Source organism: Erpetoichthys calabaricus, chromosome 11 (assembly GCF_900747795.2).
Source record: "Erpetoichthys calabaricus chromosome 11, fErpCal1.3, whole genome shotgun sequence".
Taxonomy (NCBI): Eukaryota; Metazoa; Chordata; class Cladistia; order Polypteriformes; family Polypteridae; genus Erpetoichthys; species Erpetoichthys calabaricus.
This window is the reverse complement of record NC_041404.2, coordinates 158,959,886-158,980,499: the sequence shown is the minus strand read 5'-3', so window position 1 is coordinate 158,980,499 and position 20,614 is coordinate 158,959,886. Positions and strand designations below refer to the sequence as shown.

The window sequence follows — 20,614 nt, the reverse complement described above, 5'->3', positions numbered from 1 at the left end:
ACAACCCACTTCCACTGGTAGGCAACAAACTCATCATCCTTGTCTCTGGCACTGCTCCACAAGGTCCTTGTACTTTGCATACTTCCTTTCTTATGACTCCTTTATGCGATCCTCCCAGGGCACAGTGAGTTCTATAATTAGTAGTTGTTTTGTGGCTTCTGACAGCACATCTATGTCTGATCGTTGCGATGTTATTGCAATGTGCACAGGAAACTTAAGTTGTTTACCCAGGTCTACCATTAGCTGCCAGTCTTGCGCAGAGTGAAGTAGGCCTGCCTGTGATTTGGACTGTAAATGGGGCTTATTGCCTGCCCTCACAAAGATGATGTTTTTGCTGTGGAGGGCGATGCTGCTTGTTGGAAAGGAAGAATACTCGCCACTGCTTTTAACATCTGGTCATGTCACCAATAACAGTGACCGTCTCCCAGGGCTTTTGGGCTGCTGCTTCTAACGACCCCCTTCTTAAGCATAAGGGGCAAATCGGTGTCTCACTCTTGCTGCAGGTGGGAAGGTTTGCTGGACTTGGTAAGACATCATACACTGCCTGGATCACCAGTTTAGTTAACAGTAATTCATTTCTGGGCTGTTTTGCAATCATTCGATCTGACACTTCTGCCAAACACCATAAGGATTTATAAGATTATGAGCTTGTTGGAGTGAAGTGGTACACAGAGTGAAAATGATTTTTTTTTGTAAATGTAAAATAACATTTTAATGCAGATAGTGGCTACCAAACCAATAAAGAGTTGGCTTTATCTGTTTGCCCCCAAGACAGACTAAATTTGTTAGGGTATGGACTCAAAAGAATGTTGAAATTACAATTATGGGATTGGTAACTTAAGCTCTAGTTGTCGCAGGTTAGCTGGTGGTGGATTTTAATATTAAAAAATTTGGTCATTCATATTCCAAAGATGCTTGATTGAATTAAGTTTGGGTGACAAAAGATCCCACTGCGTTAAGCAAAATTCATGATAGTGAAACAATTTAAGATGTTTGCTAGCTCTGTGATGTTTTATGTATTACCCTAACTGGACTGGTGCTCTGTAGAGGGATTATGCCAGCCTTATGCCCAATGCTTTCTGGGATAGGCTCCAGCATCCCTGGGACCCCTGGGTTTAGAAAATACATGGATGGATGGCATCAAGGATATGGTATCTTGTATTAATTTGTATAATGCTTTCACATACTGTTTTTTAATTGATTGCAAAAATTGTTTTGTTTGGCTATTACTAAGACTGTCACATTCTATTTATTTTGTTGGCATTGGGGTAGATGATGCACCTAATCGTAGATCTTTTATTTTCACTTGACATTATTGTCTTTGGCCAGTGTACTGATCCACTTCAGAAAGCTAGGACATTTGGAACTTGAACCATAAAAATATATACACACCGATCAGCCAAAACATTAAAACCACCTGCCTAATATTGTGTAGGTCCCCCTCGTGCCACCAAAACAGCTTTGACCTGTTGAGGTATGAACTCCAGAAGACCTTTGAAGGTGTCTTGCTGGAAGAGGTTGCTGCCATCAGGGAGTATCGTCGCCATGAAGGGGTGTACATGGTCTGTAACAATCTTTACGTAGGTGATATGTGTCAAAGTAACATCCACATAAATGCCAGGACCCAAGGTTTCCCAATAGAACATTGCCCAGCGCATTATCCTGACTTTGCTGGCTTACCTTCTTCTCATAATGCATCCTGCTGCCATCTCTTCCTCAGGAAGAAGACACACATACACCCATCCATCCACATGATCTAAAAGAAAATGTGGCCCCAGGCCACCTTCTTCCGTTGCTCCTTGGTCCAGGCTTGACATTCACATGCTCATTGTAGGAGATTTCGGCATTGGACAGGAGTCAGCACTGGTTCTCTGACCAGTCTGCAGCTACACAACCCCATATGCAGCAAGCTGCAATACACTGTGCATTCTGACACCTTCCTCTCTTGGCCAACATTAGGTTTTTCAGCAATTTGTGCAACATTAGACAGGTTATCATTCACTCCCAGCAAGCATCAATAAGCCTTGGGTACCCATGACACTGTCTCCAGTTCAACAGTTGTCCTTCCTTGGACCAGTTTTGGTAGGTACTAATCACTGCATCTGGAACACACCAGAAGACCTTCTAATTTGGAGATGCTCTGACCCAGTGGTCTAGCCATCACAAATTGGCCCTTGTCAAAGTTGCTCACATCCTGCCTAATGTATCCCACCCCTTGACACTGTAATGAGATTATTAATGTTACTTATTTCACCACCAGTAGTTTTAATGTTGTGGCTGATTGGTGTAAATGTATAGTTCTCTTTAAACATTCCCTCACGTTTCTTTCAGCTTTATGATTTATGTTTGTTGTATACACAACAACCCTCTCCAGGAAAAGTGGGTTTGGAAGATGAGATGAGGCGTTTGCTGTATATCTTTTAACCATACTGTATACATAATTATGCTGATACAGAGTACCTAAAGAAAAGCTATGGATATTAAGTCTAAAGATGATTCTAAGCAAAGCAAATGCAAACTAATAAAAATGCAGTGAAACAGAAAAAAGTTATAAGAAAAACTATATTGATGTATCTGGATGTCGATCAGAGTAATCATGAAATGGATGCTGCATCACTCCACCCTGTCACGGCCTAGAATAAACTGTATGTCAAGAATAAAATGGCATTGAAAATGGAAAACTTGTGAGGAAAATCACTGAGAATCAAACCATCACTCTGACAGATCTACAGATCTCTGTTAGTACGAGTAGAATAAATATATCAGAAAAATGCATCTAACCTTCTGCCTAATACAGGTCTGTACAGGAGGTTGTATGGGAGGAACTGTTACTGCAAAGGAATAATTTTACTTTGCAGTAAGGAACAAGATCAAACTTGCTGTGCTTTGGAAAACTTATTTTGGTCAGCCAAAATAATCAAAGGTATATACGTTTCACAAATCTAAAACTGTCCTTGCATCAAGAAGCATTATTCCTGTGGTGACTAAAACCGTTAATGAACAACATGTTAGAATTTTAAAGAAAAATGGATGGAACACTGTACAAGAAACATTGAAAAGGAACTGCAGCCTGCTAAAAGCTTAGAAGTCATCTCTCCAAAGGACAGCCACCCTCAAGAACAAGGTTGCTGCAACATTTAGGTGGCTTATAAATTAAAAGTGGAGTGTTTATGAGTGATCTAATCAAAGTTCTCTCCTCATTCCCACTGAGTAGCACTGGCAAGATCTGCAAAGGGCACCCCATAAGAACTCCTCTAGTAACTTGAATTAGCCAGTGTAAATCTATCAAGAAGAATAGGCAAACATCACTCCTGCCCAGTGTGCAAAACTGGTAGACACACACCCTAAAAAGATTAAAAGTTGTTATTGCTGAAAAAGGAAGTTCTAATAATAAATGTGCAAGGATGAAAACTTATGCAGACAGCATATTTGAGTTTTTGAAATATCTAATGACAAAATCAATTATTATTATTACATATATAATATATATGCATATATATATATTATATATTTATTATTATTCATTTTTATTATTATTGTTTTTCTATGTGAGCCAGAGAGTTTGCAATAAAATTACGTATTAGAATAATATCCAACATTAGATTTTTTAAAATTAATGTATTACAGTTTTAATTTGTATATAAAACAAAACACATTGGTCAGACTGTAGCATTTACAAAAAAAAGTCATAAGTCATTACGTCAGTTTGAATATCACTTAATATTTAAAGCTATAAATTTTGTACCACTTACTGAAACTGCTTGCAGTCATAAAGTTTCACTGCAGTCTGCATTCTGTTTTTGTTGTGCAGAAGACTTTATGCTTTTAGTATTTTATGACTTGGTGGTACTCCTACTTGTACATCTGGTAATCAATGTGCTGTTCACCTGCATTAGTTAAATATGAAGCTTGCACAGCACTTTATTTTTTATTTTTTTGCATTTTTCGGTAGCTTTTACTCATTTTCTAATCCACTTATCCTATTCCAGCTCACAGAGAGGCAAGCAGCATGCCAGCATGGTGGGCAAGGCAGGAACCAATACTAAACAAAGCAACAGTTCATCACAAGGCATACTCACACACATAGCCATATTTGTTAATAGGGGGCAATTATGCTAAAAAATCCTTACAAAAAAATAACACTTCTTCAATCACAGAGATGTGAAGTTGTCTTAGAATGTGCAGGTGAGATCTGACACAGTAGTCACTTTCAAGTAACTGATTATGGTTAACATTAGCTTTAATATGAATGAATGCATTACATAATATTAAATTACATAGACTATTCAAGTGCTGCTTGCAAGTTTGTAGTTATATTGTGTTCTACTTCAAATGGTATCCACTCGTTGTGCATGTAAGGAGGCACAGTGATTTAATTGTTTCTTTCTGCATATTCTTGACTTTGGCCTAGTTTGTGACACGTGTACACACACTGTGGTGAACTGCAGTCCACAGTTGGTTCCTGCCTTGAATCTGATGGTGCTATAATAGGCTACTGCTTGCCTCAAACATTTCAAGGAAAATTAATTTTTTAAGCAATTAGATTCAACAATAACCTCATTCATTTGGAACTCAAAACACCCACATATCAGAAGAGCAACCCTACAAAGACCTCAGGCAGAAGGTGGCATGGCTCTACCTAATTTTCAGTTTTATTACTGGGCAGCAAGCATACAAGCCATAAAAACCTTGACACAAATAAATGCACATACACAGGCTTGGTCCGCAATAGAAGTAAAATCCTGTAGTACTTCTTTGTACTCCCTGCTCTGCTCTCGAATAAATGCAAGTTATCGCAAATATACTAATAACCCAATTGTGCTTTACTCACTTAGAATATGGAACCAAATTAGAAAGCATTTTAAGATGGAAAATCTTTTATCGGTGGCACCTCTGCAAGAAAACCACCTCTTTCAACCCTCGCAAACATATCCAGTTTTTAATACCTGGAAAGGTTTTGGGATTAAAATGCTCAGAGATCTTTATATAAACAACATATTTGCATCTTTTGAACAATTACATTCAAAATTCAACCTCCCAGCTACACATTTCTTTCACTATCTTTAAATTAGAAATTTTGTTAAACAGAAATTGCCCGATTTTCCCCACCTCGCACCCTCCACAATGCTGGAAAAAATACTGCTCAATGTCGAGGAATTAAACATCATTTCCGCATTATATAAAATCCTATTAGAGTCCCTACCTTTCAAAGATCCAAGAGGACATTGGGAAGAAGATCTCTTAATCAATATATCAGAAAAGGAGTGGAAGGTAGCAAAGCAGAGAATTCACTCGAGCTTAATATGCGCAAAGCATAGAATTATTCAACTAAAAATTATATATCGAGCTCATCTGTCTCGCTTAAAACTGTCCAAAATGTTTCCAGGGCAAGATCCAACCTGCGAACGCTGCAACTAAGCTCCTGACTCACTGGGTCACATGTTCTGGGTCTGCACCAAATTAACATCATTTTGGACAAAAATGTTTAAGTGCCTTTCAGACAACAGCCTTGGGGTCACAATCCCTCCTAACCCATTAACAGCTGTGTTTGGTGTTCTTCCAGACAGACTTGAAGTGGAGAAGGACAAGCAAACGGTGATTGCATTCACCACACTTTTGGCACGCAGACTTATTCTGTTAAATTGGAAGAATCCTAACTCTCCTCTGATAAGTCAGTGGGAAACCGATGTTTTATATTATTTGAAATTGGAAAAAATCAAATTCTCAGTTAGAGGATCTGTACAAATTTTTTTCAAAACCTTGCAGGATCTGATCAATAATATTTTAGAATAAGAGAAATAACTATTACCGCATTTAATTCCCTTCTCCATCTCTTATTTACATATATATTTATTTCTCCCTTTCCTTTGCTTAATGTTGTCTTATTAAAAAGCCTTAAGCAATTCTCCTTTAGCTAAGCTCTCCTTCTCAGGGGTGGGGTTTGATTTGTCTTTAATTTGTTTGGTTATAATTGATCTATTTGTATGGAATGATTACAATAAAAATTAATAAAATATAAAAAAAAAAATTCATGGGTGATAAAATGCATGAATTAAATAGAATTTTAGCTGCTCAGTTATGCTAAAATCATTTTTGACACAAGTCTAGCCAAGTTAATTCTTTCTTGTTTGGTTCACAAGTCTCTTATACATGAGCTGAAATTTAAAAGTTTAACCTGCTTTTATTTAACGAGGATTGTAACTTGGGGGAACAAGAAGTGTGGTGGCACAGGATGATATTAATTAGCAACGCAGAACTCAATTGATTTACATGTGCACTGCTAAGTCTGTAAGTGGTTTTGCAAAGGACTGACTGCCAATCTTTGTGCCTTTGCTACTGAGATAGACTTCAGTTCTCAAAGACCCCGATGTTGTAATAGCAGTTGGGGAACGGAAGGACTGATGTTTACTACAAACAAAATCCAAATATTTCAAAATACCTTTTCAGCTTATTGCTGTTAAAATTATTTTCCTCATAGAACTGTAAAAAAAAGTTTGAAAAAGTTTTTTTTATATTTATTGCACATAATGTCAAAAGGAGATATAATTGCAGTAAACAAAATTTCACATTATTAATACTTTTACTTCCGACATTAAAGACATGAAAAAGCAGGGAATGATTACTCTATTACTGATTATTGTGTATTTCATTTTCATTCTTTGCACTGTATATACAGAACTATTTTATAGACTGATAACCTTAAAAAAATTCAAAAAAGCATGGCTTAGAAAGCTGACAGGACAAAATATATGGATGGTGATAGTTTTACTGCAAAAGCAAAATACAAGCCCTCAAGCATAGGCATGGTTCAAGATATATTTAATAGTTGTTTTTATTAATCCAGCTGGCTTTTTTGGAATGTGGAGTGGAACCTCTCATTACTGTGCAGTCTTCTCATTTGCTGCAGGATACTCGCTGTAAGCGACTGCAGACTTCCTTAGGTCCTAAGGATATCATCATCTCAGCAACACTAGGACCTTTCTGTAAAATGAAATAGTTTTGATCAGTTAACAAGTAATTCCAGGACACCTTTATAGCATAATCCTTTAGTAAAATAAAACACTTTAATAAGGATTGAAAATGATCATATTGGCTAGTTTACATATGTTGTTGCTGTATTGCATAGTTTCTGTCAGAGCAGATGAAATTTATTTTTACAAAATAAGAAAGAAGAATGGAAGGGTAGACTGAAAAGAATTATATAAATATTACTATCTATGTATCTATCTATTGTAAGTGCCATGGGGTAAGAACAAGCATCCCAGTCATGATGGAACAGGATTTCTTGCCTGGACGGGAAGCCATAGTGGAAGGATGGCAGAAGACGAGACTTGACTCAGCTGAAATGCCTTATACCCTTCATTCTGGTAGAGAAAGAGTATGATGGATGGACTGGGTGAACGGGAGCGGCGAAAGCTATTCATTCCCCCACACAGCAGGTGGCAGTGTCCCTCCAGGCCAAACCCAGTTAAGACACCCGTGAGGTGGCATTGGAGTTGAAAACCAGAAGTACAACCCTGTCACTGCTGGGGAGGACAACCCTGGTTTACACCTGACCCAGAAGTGCCCTGGGAGATCATTGCCAGAATACCGGAAGAAGTCCTTGGTCCAGTTTAAAAGTACAGTAGCTTGTGGCCTCACCTTGATGAATCAGAGTTGGGAGGCAGTGAGCAACACTCACTTGAAGGAAGGAAGGAAGCAATAGATTGTTTGGTATATTCTGATGAACATGGAGGTGGTAACAAATAAATACCCTTTATTTGCACCCGGAATTGTGTTGGGTGAGGTTGTGTCTGTGGTTTAGGGCTCAGTGGTGCCTCCTTATAGTTATACTATCTGTCTGTCTATCTATCTATCTATGTCCTCATTAGTAAGCCTTTGCTACTGACAAAGAAGAGCCTGGAAACTAATAAAGAATTTAAAAAATATGCTGTGTCCCCTAAATGGTTTCCCATTATTAACAGGAATAGGACATTTCAAAATATTCTACTACATATAAGGCATGAAAATTTATGCTTCATATATAAAGAAACAAACATTATTTTCTGTTCTGGTAATGTAATCCTTGGCTATTACTTTTTTTTTGTTTAATTCCTTATTTCTGAGAAGTTCAATGACAAACCTGTTGTCCACTTAATACAAGCCGGACGACTTTCATCATGGTGCCATAGTTAGTGTTCTTCACCTTCTTCTGTAGAGCCTTCAGTTCTGTATTAATTGTTTCATTTGTTAAATTTGCACTATCCACATCAATCAGTCTGAAAGAACACACAAACACTGGCTATTTAATAAATTCGAAAAATTTTAAGTACAAAACAGATGCACAGAAAGACACATAATAATTGTCAATTGTTCATAAAATGTTTGAACTACATATCTTACCAAATGTTGTCCTACTAATATACAGTATGCTCTTGTGATGTGAACCCTACATTTCAATTATCTTTTTTTCACCATAACAGCTGGAAGAAATTAGATGAGCATGATTATGTAAAAAGAAATGCTGATCACCTCTGATATCCAGTAAAGGACATGACAAACACATGGTAATATTGTGATACAAATGTAAACTACAGCTAATAAAATCAAGAATTTTGCGTAAAACGTTGATTAATAGGTGTTGTTCTCTTGCTGTGAAATTACACACTCCTTTTCATGCAGGCCTATTTTTAGCAAGCCACATGTTTTCACAGACACTTCCATTAACAACTGCAAGTAGTTAGAATAAACAGTGGCAAAAATACAATGTTTAATTGAGGCTGAAATTAAGAAGGAAATTGCTATTTACAGATATATACAGGTGAGAAAAAATAGTATGCATTAAGCTACTCTATATTTAAGCTCTTCTTAAAAAATTGACACGTAAGATAGTGAAAGTGTGGAAATTCAAAAAAATGCATAAGCACCTAATGCTTAAATATCTTCTCAAATCTGCACATAAGCCTAATTTGAAGTTAACAGATTTTCTTTAGTCATTTTTCATTCAATTTTACTATTAACATACTCACTTCGAAACAAGCTGAATGATTGTATCTACTTCAGCTGAAACATTTAGTAACTCATCCCTTGACACAGAGGGTCTGATCCAGAGGTAGGAGTATTGTGGCAACAGCAATTCTTGAAGGCTGGCGATATGACCCTGTGGGTTGCAAAAGTCAACTTTATGTTTTAATTGTCACCCTGTGCATGCAAAACATTGTCTGTAATGTCCTGTCTTTATTGTATCACACCCTTATGCCATTATTCAGTTTTTGTTATGATTTAATGATGTCTTTACTTTTCATTCCATTTTAGCAGTTTTTATTCAGAGCCTGGTTTGGTTAACTATAGTACTGTACCTTGGAAAATAATATTTAGATATATTGCAAAAGAAAAAATACATTTTATCTAGATGCCCATTATAATAATCTTTCATTATAACTTAAGATGCTTAGCTGAGATTTTCATTTTCCAAACAGAACACTAGCTACGTCTTTAACCTTGTCTAACTCCTGCTGCATGTCTCTTCCACAATGGCTACCTGAGCATCAAATTTGATTTGAAGACTCAGTGGGATTGGAAAACTTAGGTTTGATTTTCCTGAATAAGACCTGTAAAAAAACGTTTTTATGGCATTTTCTGTGGCATTTCTTTGTCATTTAAATTGGAACTAACCCCTCATTCTGGACCAAAAAAACAAAAAAAAGCATAGTTTTTTAATTAAGCTTTGTTTTGTCAGTTGTAGAAGAGGCATCATTTAGGATACCAAGTATTTTTTTCTGTTTTCACTCACACACAGGGGAGACACACAAAAGATAACAAAACAACAAATTTCTGCTGGCCCTTGAAGGACAAATTAACATCATGCATTTTACCAGGAGACCCAATTTCTGAACAAAGGACCACAAATCAAGGATATGCAACATTGATAGACAAAACTTTACACCAGTTGTCAACCAATAGGATGGACTTAGGTGCATCCAAGAAGCCAATAACAAGACAGTATTCCTTCCTTTAAAAACATCAACCACACCCTAACTAACTGCTCTTCTCGCATGAAGATACAGGTCAACCTGTCCAACTGTTAGTACCCATAGCCAGAACCCATAGCTGATAAGGTTGCAATAGAGGTTGAAGAAATCCCTTTACTCAAAGGTGCAACTGTATTGGACTGGAAGGGTAGAATACCTGTCTGAACTGGAGTTTGGATGAGGTTGCCATTAGTCCAGCCTTGCTGAGGAACAGTAAGTGCATGAGGAAGACAGGGAGCACGCATTTGACTTGTTAATGACGGGGGCTAACTGATCATTAGCTGATGCAGCAGGGATAATTTTGCAAGCTACTGAGGTCACAGTGTGTGTGTAAAACCCTCAAAATGAAACTGAAGTACCAAAAGGTATGACCAAAGGCGAAGAAGGAGATAAGCTCCAGAACAAAGAAAGAAAGTGCACTGAAGATCCTTTCATATGCCCGGAGAAAGCCAGTCAGGAAAAGAACAAAGAATTGCTCACCTTGAACCATAAGTATTACTTTGATTATGTGAACTATTAATTGTAATTTAATAGATAGGACCAAAACAGCTAATATATTATGGTATAATTAACACTGTAAGGTAATAACTTTGTGAAGGATAAGTTCTGGTTACTATGAGTGTCTCAACATAAATCTAGTAAAAAAAAAAAAGAGTGTACAGCAGCATATATTAACACTCTCACACACACAGAAAGAGAGAGAGAGCTCTGTGTGGAGGTTGGTGGTAACCCAGCGCAGAGGCTGCTGTGAGCAAATGAACGCCACAGTATAAAACACGACAAGCTTAAAAACAAGCTAAAGAGCTTATCCGTCTTGAAAGATCAGGATTCATAAGCTATGGGCCTTTTTCCATAAGAGAGGAAAATATCTATCTCAACCAAGTGATAGAATTCACATGTTATGTAACTTTTTCTATAGGGGATGAAAAGTTAAACTTAATGTTCATAATTTTATGTTTTGTGTTGTTTAGTATTGTCTTTTGTCTATATATCTAAATACACACATATATATATACATACATACATATATATATTCATGGCATTCGTAGTCTGAATCACAATCTGATTGTATGGGTGGTTACCTACCAGGTAACGCTTGTGGTTGGTCTGCCATTCGGCAAACATCTGCCACGGTGCCCTCTTCAGTTGCAAGAAGCAGATCATAGAATGTTGCATAGTTTACTGTCAAATAATGCAAAGAGTACGCGACACATGTTTCGCCCTAATTCTGGGCTCATCAGGTGTATACACTCACTGCACCCCCTCTCAGGGATCGAACCTCGGATGTCAGTGGCGAAGCCTCTTTACGTTGCACCACGTCGTGTGGTTCGTTTATTTGACGTTGCACCACGTCGTGTGGTTCGTTTATTTGACGACATGCAGATCGGGGTAATTACATTCATGGCATTCATAGTCTGAATCACAATCTGATTGTATGGGTGGTTACCTACCAGGTAATGCTTGTGGTTACGTCTGAGGTTCTATCCCAGAGAAGGGGGTGCAGTGAGTATGTACGCCTGATGAGCCCAGAATTAGGGCAAAACACGTGTCGCGTACTGTTTGCATTATTTGACAGTAAACTATGCAACATATTTTATATCTATATATATACAGTGGTGTGAAAAACTATTTGCCCCCTTCCTGATTTCTTATTCTTTTGCATGTTTGTCACACAAAATGTTTCTGATCATCAAACACATTTAACCATTAGTCAAATATAACACAAGTAAACACAAAATGCAGTTTTTAAATGATGGTTTTTATTATTTAGGGAGAAAAAAAATCCAAACCTACATGGCCCTGTGTGAAAAAGTAATTGCCCCCTTGTTAAAAAATAACCTAACTGTGGTGTATCACACCTGAGTTCAATTTCCGTAGCCACCCCCAGGCCTGATATCACTGCCACACCTGTTTCAATCAAGAAATCACTTAAATAGGAGCTGCCTGACACAGAGAAGTAGACCAAAAGCACCTCAAAAGCTAGACATCATGCCAAGATGCAAAGAAATTCAGGAACAAATGAGAACAGAAGTAATTGAGATCTATCAGTCTGGTAAAGGTTATAAAGCCATTTCTAAAGCTTTGGGACTCCAGCGAACCACAGTGAGAGCCATTATCCACAAATGGCAAAAACATGGAACAGTGGTGAACCTTCCCAGGAGTGGCCGGTCGACCAAAATTACCCCAAGAGCGCAGAGACGACTCATCCGAGAGGTCACAAAAGACCCCAGGACAACGTCTAAAGAACTGCAGGCCTCACTTGCCTCAATTAAGGTCAGTGTTCACGACTCCACCATAAGAAAGAGACTGGGCAAAAACGGCCTGCATGGCAGATTTCCAAGACGCAAACCACTGTTAAGCAAAAAGAACAATAGGGCTCGTCTCAATTTTGCTAAGAAACATCTCAATGATTGCCAAGACTTTTGGGAAAATACCTTGTGGACTGATGAGTCAAAAGTTGAACTTTTTGGAAGGCAAATGTCCCGTTACATCTGGCGTAAAAGGAACACAGCATTTCAGAAAAAGAACATCATACCAACAGTAAAATATGGTGGTGGTAGCGTGATGGTCTGGGGTTGTTTTGCTGCTTCAGGACCTGGAAGGCTTGCTGTGATAGATGGAACCATGAATTCTACTGTCTACCAAAAAATCCTGAAGGAGAATGTCCGGCCATCTGTTCGTCAACTCAAGCTGAAGCGATCTTGGGTGCTGCAACAGGACAATAACCCAAAACACACCAGCAAATCCACCTCTGAATGGCTGAAGAAAAACAAAATGAAGACTTTGGAGTGGCCTAGTCAAAGTCCTGACCTGAATCCAATTGAGATGCTATGGCATGACCTTAAAAAGGCGGTTCATGCTAGAAAACCCTCAAATAAAGCTGAATTACAACAATTTTGCAAAGATGAGTGGGCCAAAATTCCTCCAGAGCGCTGTAAAAGACTCATTGCAAGTTATCGCAAATGCTTGATTGCAGTTATTGCTGCTAAGGGTGGCCCAACCAGTTATTAGGTTCAGGGGGCAATTACTTTTTCACACAGGGCCATGTAGGTTTGGATTTTTTTTTCTCCCTAAATAATAAAAACCACCATTTACAAACTGCATTTTGTGTTTACTTGTGTTATATTTGACTAATGGTTAAATGTGTTTGATGATCAGAAACATTTTGTGTGACAAACATGCAAAAGAATAAGATATCAGGAAGGGGGCAAATAGTTTTTCACACCACTGTATATATATATATATATATATATATATATACATATATACACACACACACCTGCATGCTATATATCCATCTTCTATTATATGTATAGTGTAATGTATTAGGCATAATGAATTGTATTATTTTGTTTATTTAAACAAGCACATCCAAACAAACACGTCCAAACTATAACAAGTGAATAAGTGAATGTGTTAATACAGAGTTTCACTGACTTATGAACTTCATTCATAAATTGCACAGATTTCTTCACATTTCTGCCATCCTGACTGGAAAGAAAAATGGAGATCTCTCACCCGTGCTAATTGTTTTAACTAATTACCAGCATTGCTGAAGGTAATATTGACTAGTACTTAACCGAGTGATCATATGATACGCACTACATTATTTTTCTGTCCTTGGGTTGGAGAACTTAAAAGTTGTTCTTTTCCCACACCTTGTGCATACTTAGAAAACCACAATCACTCTAAATGAATGAAATGAATGATGACTGTATGTGTGTCTAACTACACTCCAACACTCCTTTTCAACAAAGGTTTTCTTAATGTAGCTGTTCTCCCTGTCAGTAAAATGTTCACTCTACTCTCCTACCAATCCTTGGTACGGTTTGATCCCTTATGCCATGTCATTTGATAGCTCCCAAGGTTATAAAATACCTACAAGCCGTATAACTGCAATACAGATCTAGCATACACTATACTGCTGATCCTTTACACATGTGAAAAAGGCCATGCACTCAAATAACACTTTTTGCATTCCCTCCTATTCTCTGGAAAGCATTCCCAGCATATGGCAACTCAGCTACCCCCTGAAAAGGTAAGGGGCCAAGGCTGACTATGTGTCAACTCCACCTCCCAAATCAATTTATTTTAGGTTCCCTTATAAACACGCTCTTTGGGTCCTACCTTCACTAAGCAGGTGAATGGCACCTTACTGCCCATACCAACATCTAAAGGTATCATACGCTCATCAAAAATCAACAGCTGCTCTTTAGTATGTAATCACCCATACATATACTTTACTGTACAATACTTATATAGTACATCATGCTTTGAGGCATATAAGCACTAAATAAAATCAGCTACTATGCTAATGAAAATAGCAGACATTTATGAATAATAAACAAAGAATTGCCCTGCTGGTGTTTGGGGCCACAACAATAATGCATTAGGTAGGGCTGCTGCCTTACAACTCTAGAGGGTAGGGTCTGAATCCCAAACCACTCAATGCTAGTACAGAGCTTTCCTTTTCTTCCTGAGTCTATTAGGGGTTTTCTCTGGATACTTTGGTTTTCCTCCTATATCCCAAAACCACTCATGTATTGCTACCAATTGTTCCAAACAGATTTTGTTGGTTTCCTGTTATTCCTTTGTGAGATCACTATTAAAAGGGCTGCACAGTCCCCTCTATCCCAGCTAGGTACCATGTGTTGTCACTTGTTGAAAAGAAAGAAATATGGACTTCAGCCAGCCCTTTATGGCTTCACTCATTGTTTTATTTGAGGGTTATATACTGAATACATAACTAACATATGGTATATTGTATCGTCCTCTAATTCCTTGGGTCATAATTGATAGCTTTTTTCTGTAGTCCCATAAACTCTCCCCGTTTTAGTGTTGGCTATGGATTTCCTTCATGAGAACACACAATACTCTGACAGGGCCTGTTGTCCCTTAGTCGCCCAGAGAGGTGCTCTCTGACTGCCAATGTGGATCTCGTTGGAAAGGTGCCTTGACCTCAGCTATCTCTCATGCCAATGCCAATTCCACATGAGCCAGGCAATCAGTCACACCCCCTAATGCAAAATCATCAACCTCTACATACTCAAACGTCTGACATAAACCAATAATACTAATAATGATGAAGTACGTATAATTTGTATTTTATAAGGGATCTTTCATGAGGGAATTTAATCCTAAGGCACTTTATATACTTACAGCATTACTAAATTTAGTGATAAGATTTTAAAAAATTTCAAGTTCCATAAAATGGATCACACAGTAGGAAAACACATTGTTACTTCCAGTCTAGCCTTGTAACCTTTGTTTAAGTTGTTATTTGCTACTGCCTTTGAGAACGCAATGAAAAAGGCATCTGCTAATTAAATTTAATTTAAGCAGTACAGGCAAAGCCAGAAAAAGGCATATCAGACATAAAGTAAACGAAAACTAACATGGCCTACAGCAAGTATCAAAGAACACATTCTTCTTGCTTTTTGCACTTCTTACCCAAAATTTGTCCTCTCTAAGATGTGACCTCACACACACCTTTTATAAAAACTTGCAAATAAATACCACCTGATTCTCATTTAACTTCAAAATTCCCCAGGGGCCAGCTACTAATGGAAACTTGCCACTCCCAGTTCCCGTGTGGTTTAATCATAAATGTACCTACAGACACACTTCTTATTATCGCCTCTTTTAAATCAAAGTACAAAACTCAACACATGCTAATTAATTACCTAAACATGCAATATTTGCCCAGTCACTGCTAGCATTGTACTGTGAATATCCGCACCCTGTAGGAACAGAGAGAAGCACTGCTGCTGTATGGTTAACAGCTTGAGAGATGAGGTTGTCACTTTACTCCACCTTGCCCACAGCAAATGTACTTCTGATTTGGAAATTAACTCAAGAATTTTAGGGATGAGCAGAAATTAAAAACTATTGGAAAAAAGTGATACTGAGTACACAAAGTCAGGCTAACATGATTGTGGATTTCATATCAATGGCAAAGTTACACTGCTTAGATAGATAGATAGATAGATAGATAGATAGATAGATAGATAGATAGATAGATAGATAGATAGATAGATAGATAGATAGATAGATAGATAGATAGATAGATAGATAGATAGATAGATATGCATGTACTATATGACTTAAATACATATTACTAATTTCATCCACTGTAATAAGGTTTATAAAAGGCACTAAATTAAAGATGTAACCATTTGCCTTGTGTCTTCAGTTGCTAAAGACATATTGTTTATGTTGTCCTTGCCCAAATTCCCTACAGAAAGCAGTGTATCAGTACAATCCGGCACAGGATTTGCCTTTCAGAAGAAGGAAACAATGCAGAAAAACTTGTACCAACTAAAGTTCTACTATGAGATTTTGCTGCCTTCCTGAAGCTATAATTGGCTTACCTGCAACCTTGGCACAACGTAATGCACATATATTGTAAGCTTACATGAACTGAATGGGTGAAGAAATAATGTGAGTGAGTTATGGAGGATCCCATTTTTGTAATGTCACTAAAGTCAGAACATAAAATAATTTTGTTTTCCTGTTGACTTAAAAAAAAAATTCAAAATATTTTACGTCAATATGATTATAAGGCATTATGCATATATGAAAATTACCAGAATATCAGTTGCACTTTTAGAAACAGCCAAGCCAACAACATAGATTGGGCAGTGTTGGATTTGCATGAGATAACGGACAAACATGACATTTACTTAATGATAGGAGATGGCCCTCAATACCCACGAAATACCAGGAAAAAGGTTAGATGTAGACAAAAAATGGCACCTTTTTAAACAAAAATGCACAAGGAAGGAATATACAAATAAGTGTTATGATTGGCTTCTTTTCTTTAATTTTTCTCCAGCTTTCTGCATCTTGTTTATGCAAGGTATACCTTGTTTCTGTTTTTTTCCAGCAAAGAATTCAAATATACTATAAATAGAATTATAATTTGCAACTTTTATCATTTTTCACATTGTTCCATGACACATTTTTTGTTTTGGTATTGTAATCACTACCTTGACAGGGCTGCCTTCCCTTTGCTATACTGACACTCCCATCATTCACTGGAATTGTTGATATTATTTGCATGGCAGCATTTAGACCATCATGCAAGATTCGTATCTGTTCGAGGTCTGGATTCAGGGAGCATTACCTGTAGTTATTTTTATTTAAGATTTCCTGATTTTAGGATTAGGATTGGTGAATGATCACTTTGACTTTCTGGTTTTCTACTGTGCGACATATTTTTGACCATGTCTCATTTCCCAGTCTTTTTATATAAAAGTTTAATTATTTCGTGGAAATCAAAACAATAGGACACTCAAAATGCCAAATAAACAATCACAAAAAAACCTTATACCTCTCTAGGTCTAACTACGCAAATCTTAAACCCCTGTCTATCAGGTGGGGTGGCTCACCCACTTGTCCACGACAGTACTACACCAAGACACTCTCTTTCCCAACATCTCTCTCTCTCTTTCTCTCTCTTTCAGTTATGGCTCTTCATCTGATTACTGTGTACACGTAGCCTCACTTTGCTATCGAGCCTCACTAACACCACACTTAAAGAGCTCACATAATTACTTCCCTTATGTAAAATGTTATCTATGTAAATCCATACCAGGGGATGTTCCTTCACTTTGGAGATCTAATGTAACTGCAAGCAATGGACAATGTGCACATAAACAGCAGCTTTATGTTAAGTATTTAGAGGCAGGACCCATGGTGTTTGTGAGCACTGATTAATCAAACATGCTCAAGAGTCTCCACCTTAACGCTATCTGAAGTATGACTGACATTGCCATGTTTCCGGTTTCTTTCAAGGACTGCATTTACTGATGACTGAGATAGTGTAACGGTTTTGTGGTTTCACTGTTTTACAACTAATCAGCATACTCACAAAGTATGATGTTTTGAAATTAAAAGAGAAAGTAACAGCTCAAGTTAAAAATAATGAAATATTTTCTTAACCTTTGCTTAATTTGATGGCAACATTCAAATACTGTACAGTATACAGATTATGTACTTGGTTCTGATTTTTAAAAATATAAACTTGACAACATAAAACTGAAAAACAAGCCTGTTATAAACAGCACAATTCATGTTTTTAAAACAAAAATTAGGCAATTACAGTTTCTAGTTAATCGATCTGTACATTTTTACTAAATATATTAAGAGTTTTCTGAGGAGATCTGTTTTAGTATTCATTATGAAAAGCACTATATAAATATTAACACTGCCGTTTTCTTTTAATGCCCTTATGCAAAGTACCAACATGAGTACTGCCACACATTCTGAAATGCTGTGAAAAGCTTTATGAAGAACTTTGTGATGTTAAAGCAGTCTCATCATTTTTTTTAAACTCTTCAGTTTTCTGCTCTCATTGTTATACTGGTACTACGGTAACAAAAGGCATGTTAGTTGTACAAAGAAGTCACTTGTAACAGCAAAGGTCACATAGTTCAATAATTTCTTTTTCATGAAATATCAGATGTAAATAGGGAAAGTATTATGATAAGATTAAACTTATGACCTCATTTTTGCAATAGATTTACACATTTTAGGCACCACCATGTGTGATTTGACCACATCCGAACAATCATCCCAGTATCAGGGATGCCAGACTTTGGACAAGATTACCGTATTTTTCACACCATAAGACGCAATTTTTTTCCCCCAAAAGAAGGTTGGAAATGGCTGTGCGTCTTATGGAGCGAATATTGCATCACAGACCATGATGTGTATTACCTGAGAAAAGTCGACATCCAGGGGTAGAGGGTGACAAAACTCACTGTTATGTTACAGGCATTCCCTCTGTGCTTGGAGGAATGTTAGACTCATTGACTCGGCATCTAATCCTTGCATGTGCGTGAGTTGCGAAATGTAAACAAATGTAAACAAAGGCAAGATGGCATCGACATCTCACGAGGGAGCAAAGCGAGTGCAGAAAACAAATGTTTTGCGCATTATCACTGAGTCGGACTTTTGTTGAGAGTGATCAGGAGATCGAACAAGAGAGTGAGGAACTGGCATCAGCTGATTGGGACACCAGCCGATGCCGCCCCAGCTGAGCGCATTCATGCAGCCGATGCACCTATGGCAAGGTTCGTGTGGGAGGAATACCTAGACATTGATCCGTGGGAGCCAAACTGGCTACCAGACTTCACAAGACAGTATGGCTTGCTGTTGGACTCGACAGATTACCAGCCGCTGGACTACTTCAGGCTGTTCTTTCCTGAAGCTGCCTTTCAGCTACTGTCAGACGAGACAAACAGGTATGCAGAGCAATTTTTTGAATTGAGGGCTGTGCTTGCACCGCATTCTCGTTTTTCAAACTGGAAACCCACAACAAAACACGAGATGAAGGGCTTTGTGGCATTACAAATATAGATGGGACTAGACTGGCGATATAACTTCAGGGAGCATTGGTCCAAACGTGCGTGATGATAGGTACGTGCTCCTGCAAAGTGATTGTGAGCAACTGAGCTTCATAAATTCTGACACTAGCGATGAGGAGTTCTTGGGGTTTCCATAAAACTAGAAGAGTGCTTGAACCCCTAAGTCTCTCCTTATTTGTTAATGACAGTGATGATGTTTCTTAATACCGCTGTTGAATTTACATGGTTGAAATATTATTCTGCTATATTTTATTAAACATATTAGTACACCATTTGGTTCAGAATATTTTTTTTCTTGTTTTCCTCCTCTAAACCTAGGTGCGTCTAATGGTCAGGTGCGTCTTATGGAGCAAAAAATACGGTACTTAAAAAAGAATCTCTTGCTCCAAATGTAATAAGCAATATTATATTATATTATATTATAAAAATCTCACCTGTAGATTATATTGTAGTAACCTGTAGTTATATTTAGTTAAATAAATATAACTAATTTTGCACATTTATTCTTCCACAGCTAAAAAAGGAGAATGTATTTTTTGCAAATGATTCTTCTATTTTATTCTGCATAAATAAATATTGCCCTGGTCTGCAATATTTAACTACTAAAATCACAGCTTTAAGTAGGGAAAGTCACAAGCCGGAATCATCAGATTTTGTTTTATGTGTGAAGCACATTAAAATCTGTAAGCCTGGTACTCTTGATGATTCAAAAGAGTCAGGGTGACTCATTTTCAGTTCCTGGCTCTTTAAAGAATTGTAAAGTTTGGTAGTACTGAATAATGAATTCTGTACCTTTTGAAGAGTTAATTAACAAAAACAATGAGACATTGCAGGCATCAGATTTGAGTTTTTCTCGCCTGTATCATTACAGTAAGGATGGACAGTTAGTTGGATGGATAAACTTTCAAAGCTAGTAGGCAGTGCTGTCATGCGATAAAGGACCACCCTGCTTATTCACATTTATAGGCCAGTGTTTTCTGCTGTTGCCCCAATTATGGGGAGTGTTATGCTTCAGCCAGGGTTGCTGCCCTTGCTCAAATTTAATTCTTGTTTGTTTAATATTTTTTTTTAATAAATTGGGTGTATTTTGTTAATTTTTTTTGTTCTTTATGTATTTTATTTATTTAATGTTATGTGGTTTACTATTTTTTTTTTATGTTTGTATTGTGTTAAGTTTCAATGCTTTCATTTTATTTATAAGTCCTGTCTCTTTTATGTTGAACCAAAGGAGGT

At 37.3% G+C, this 20,614-nt stretch overlaps 1 protein-coding gene across 1 annotated transcript in view; it reads right to left on the bottom strand.

Moving 5' to 3' along the window:
* Nucleotides 1-6,802: 6,802 nt before the first annotated feature.
* The window catches only part of ears2 (glutamyl-tRNA synthetase 2, mitochondrial), a 32,143-nt gene continuing 18,331 nt past the window's right edge, over nt 6,803-20,614 (bottom strand). The window contains exons 7-9 of the mRNA XM_028814445.2: nt 9,009-9,139; nt 8,123-8,258; nt 6,803-6,981 (exon numbers count right to left, since the gene is read on the bottom strand). Of these exons, the coding sequence (XP_028670278.2) occupies nt 6,895-6,981; nt 8,123-8,258; nt 9,009-9,139 (354 nt within the window). The 3' untranslated portion in view covers nt 6,803-6,894. The remainder of the gene's footprint in view (nt 6,982-8,122; nt 8,259-9,008; nt 9,140-20,614) is intronic.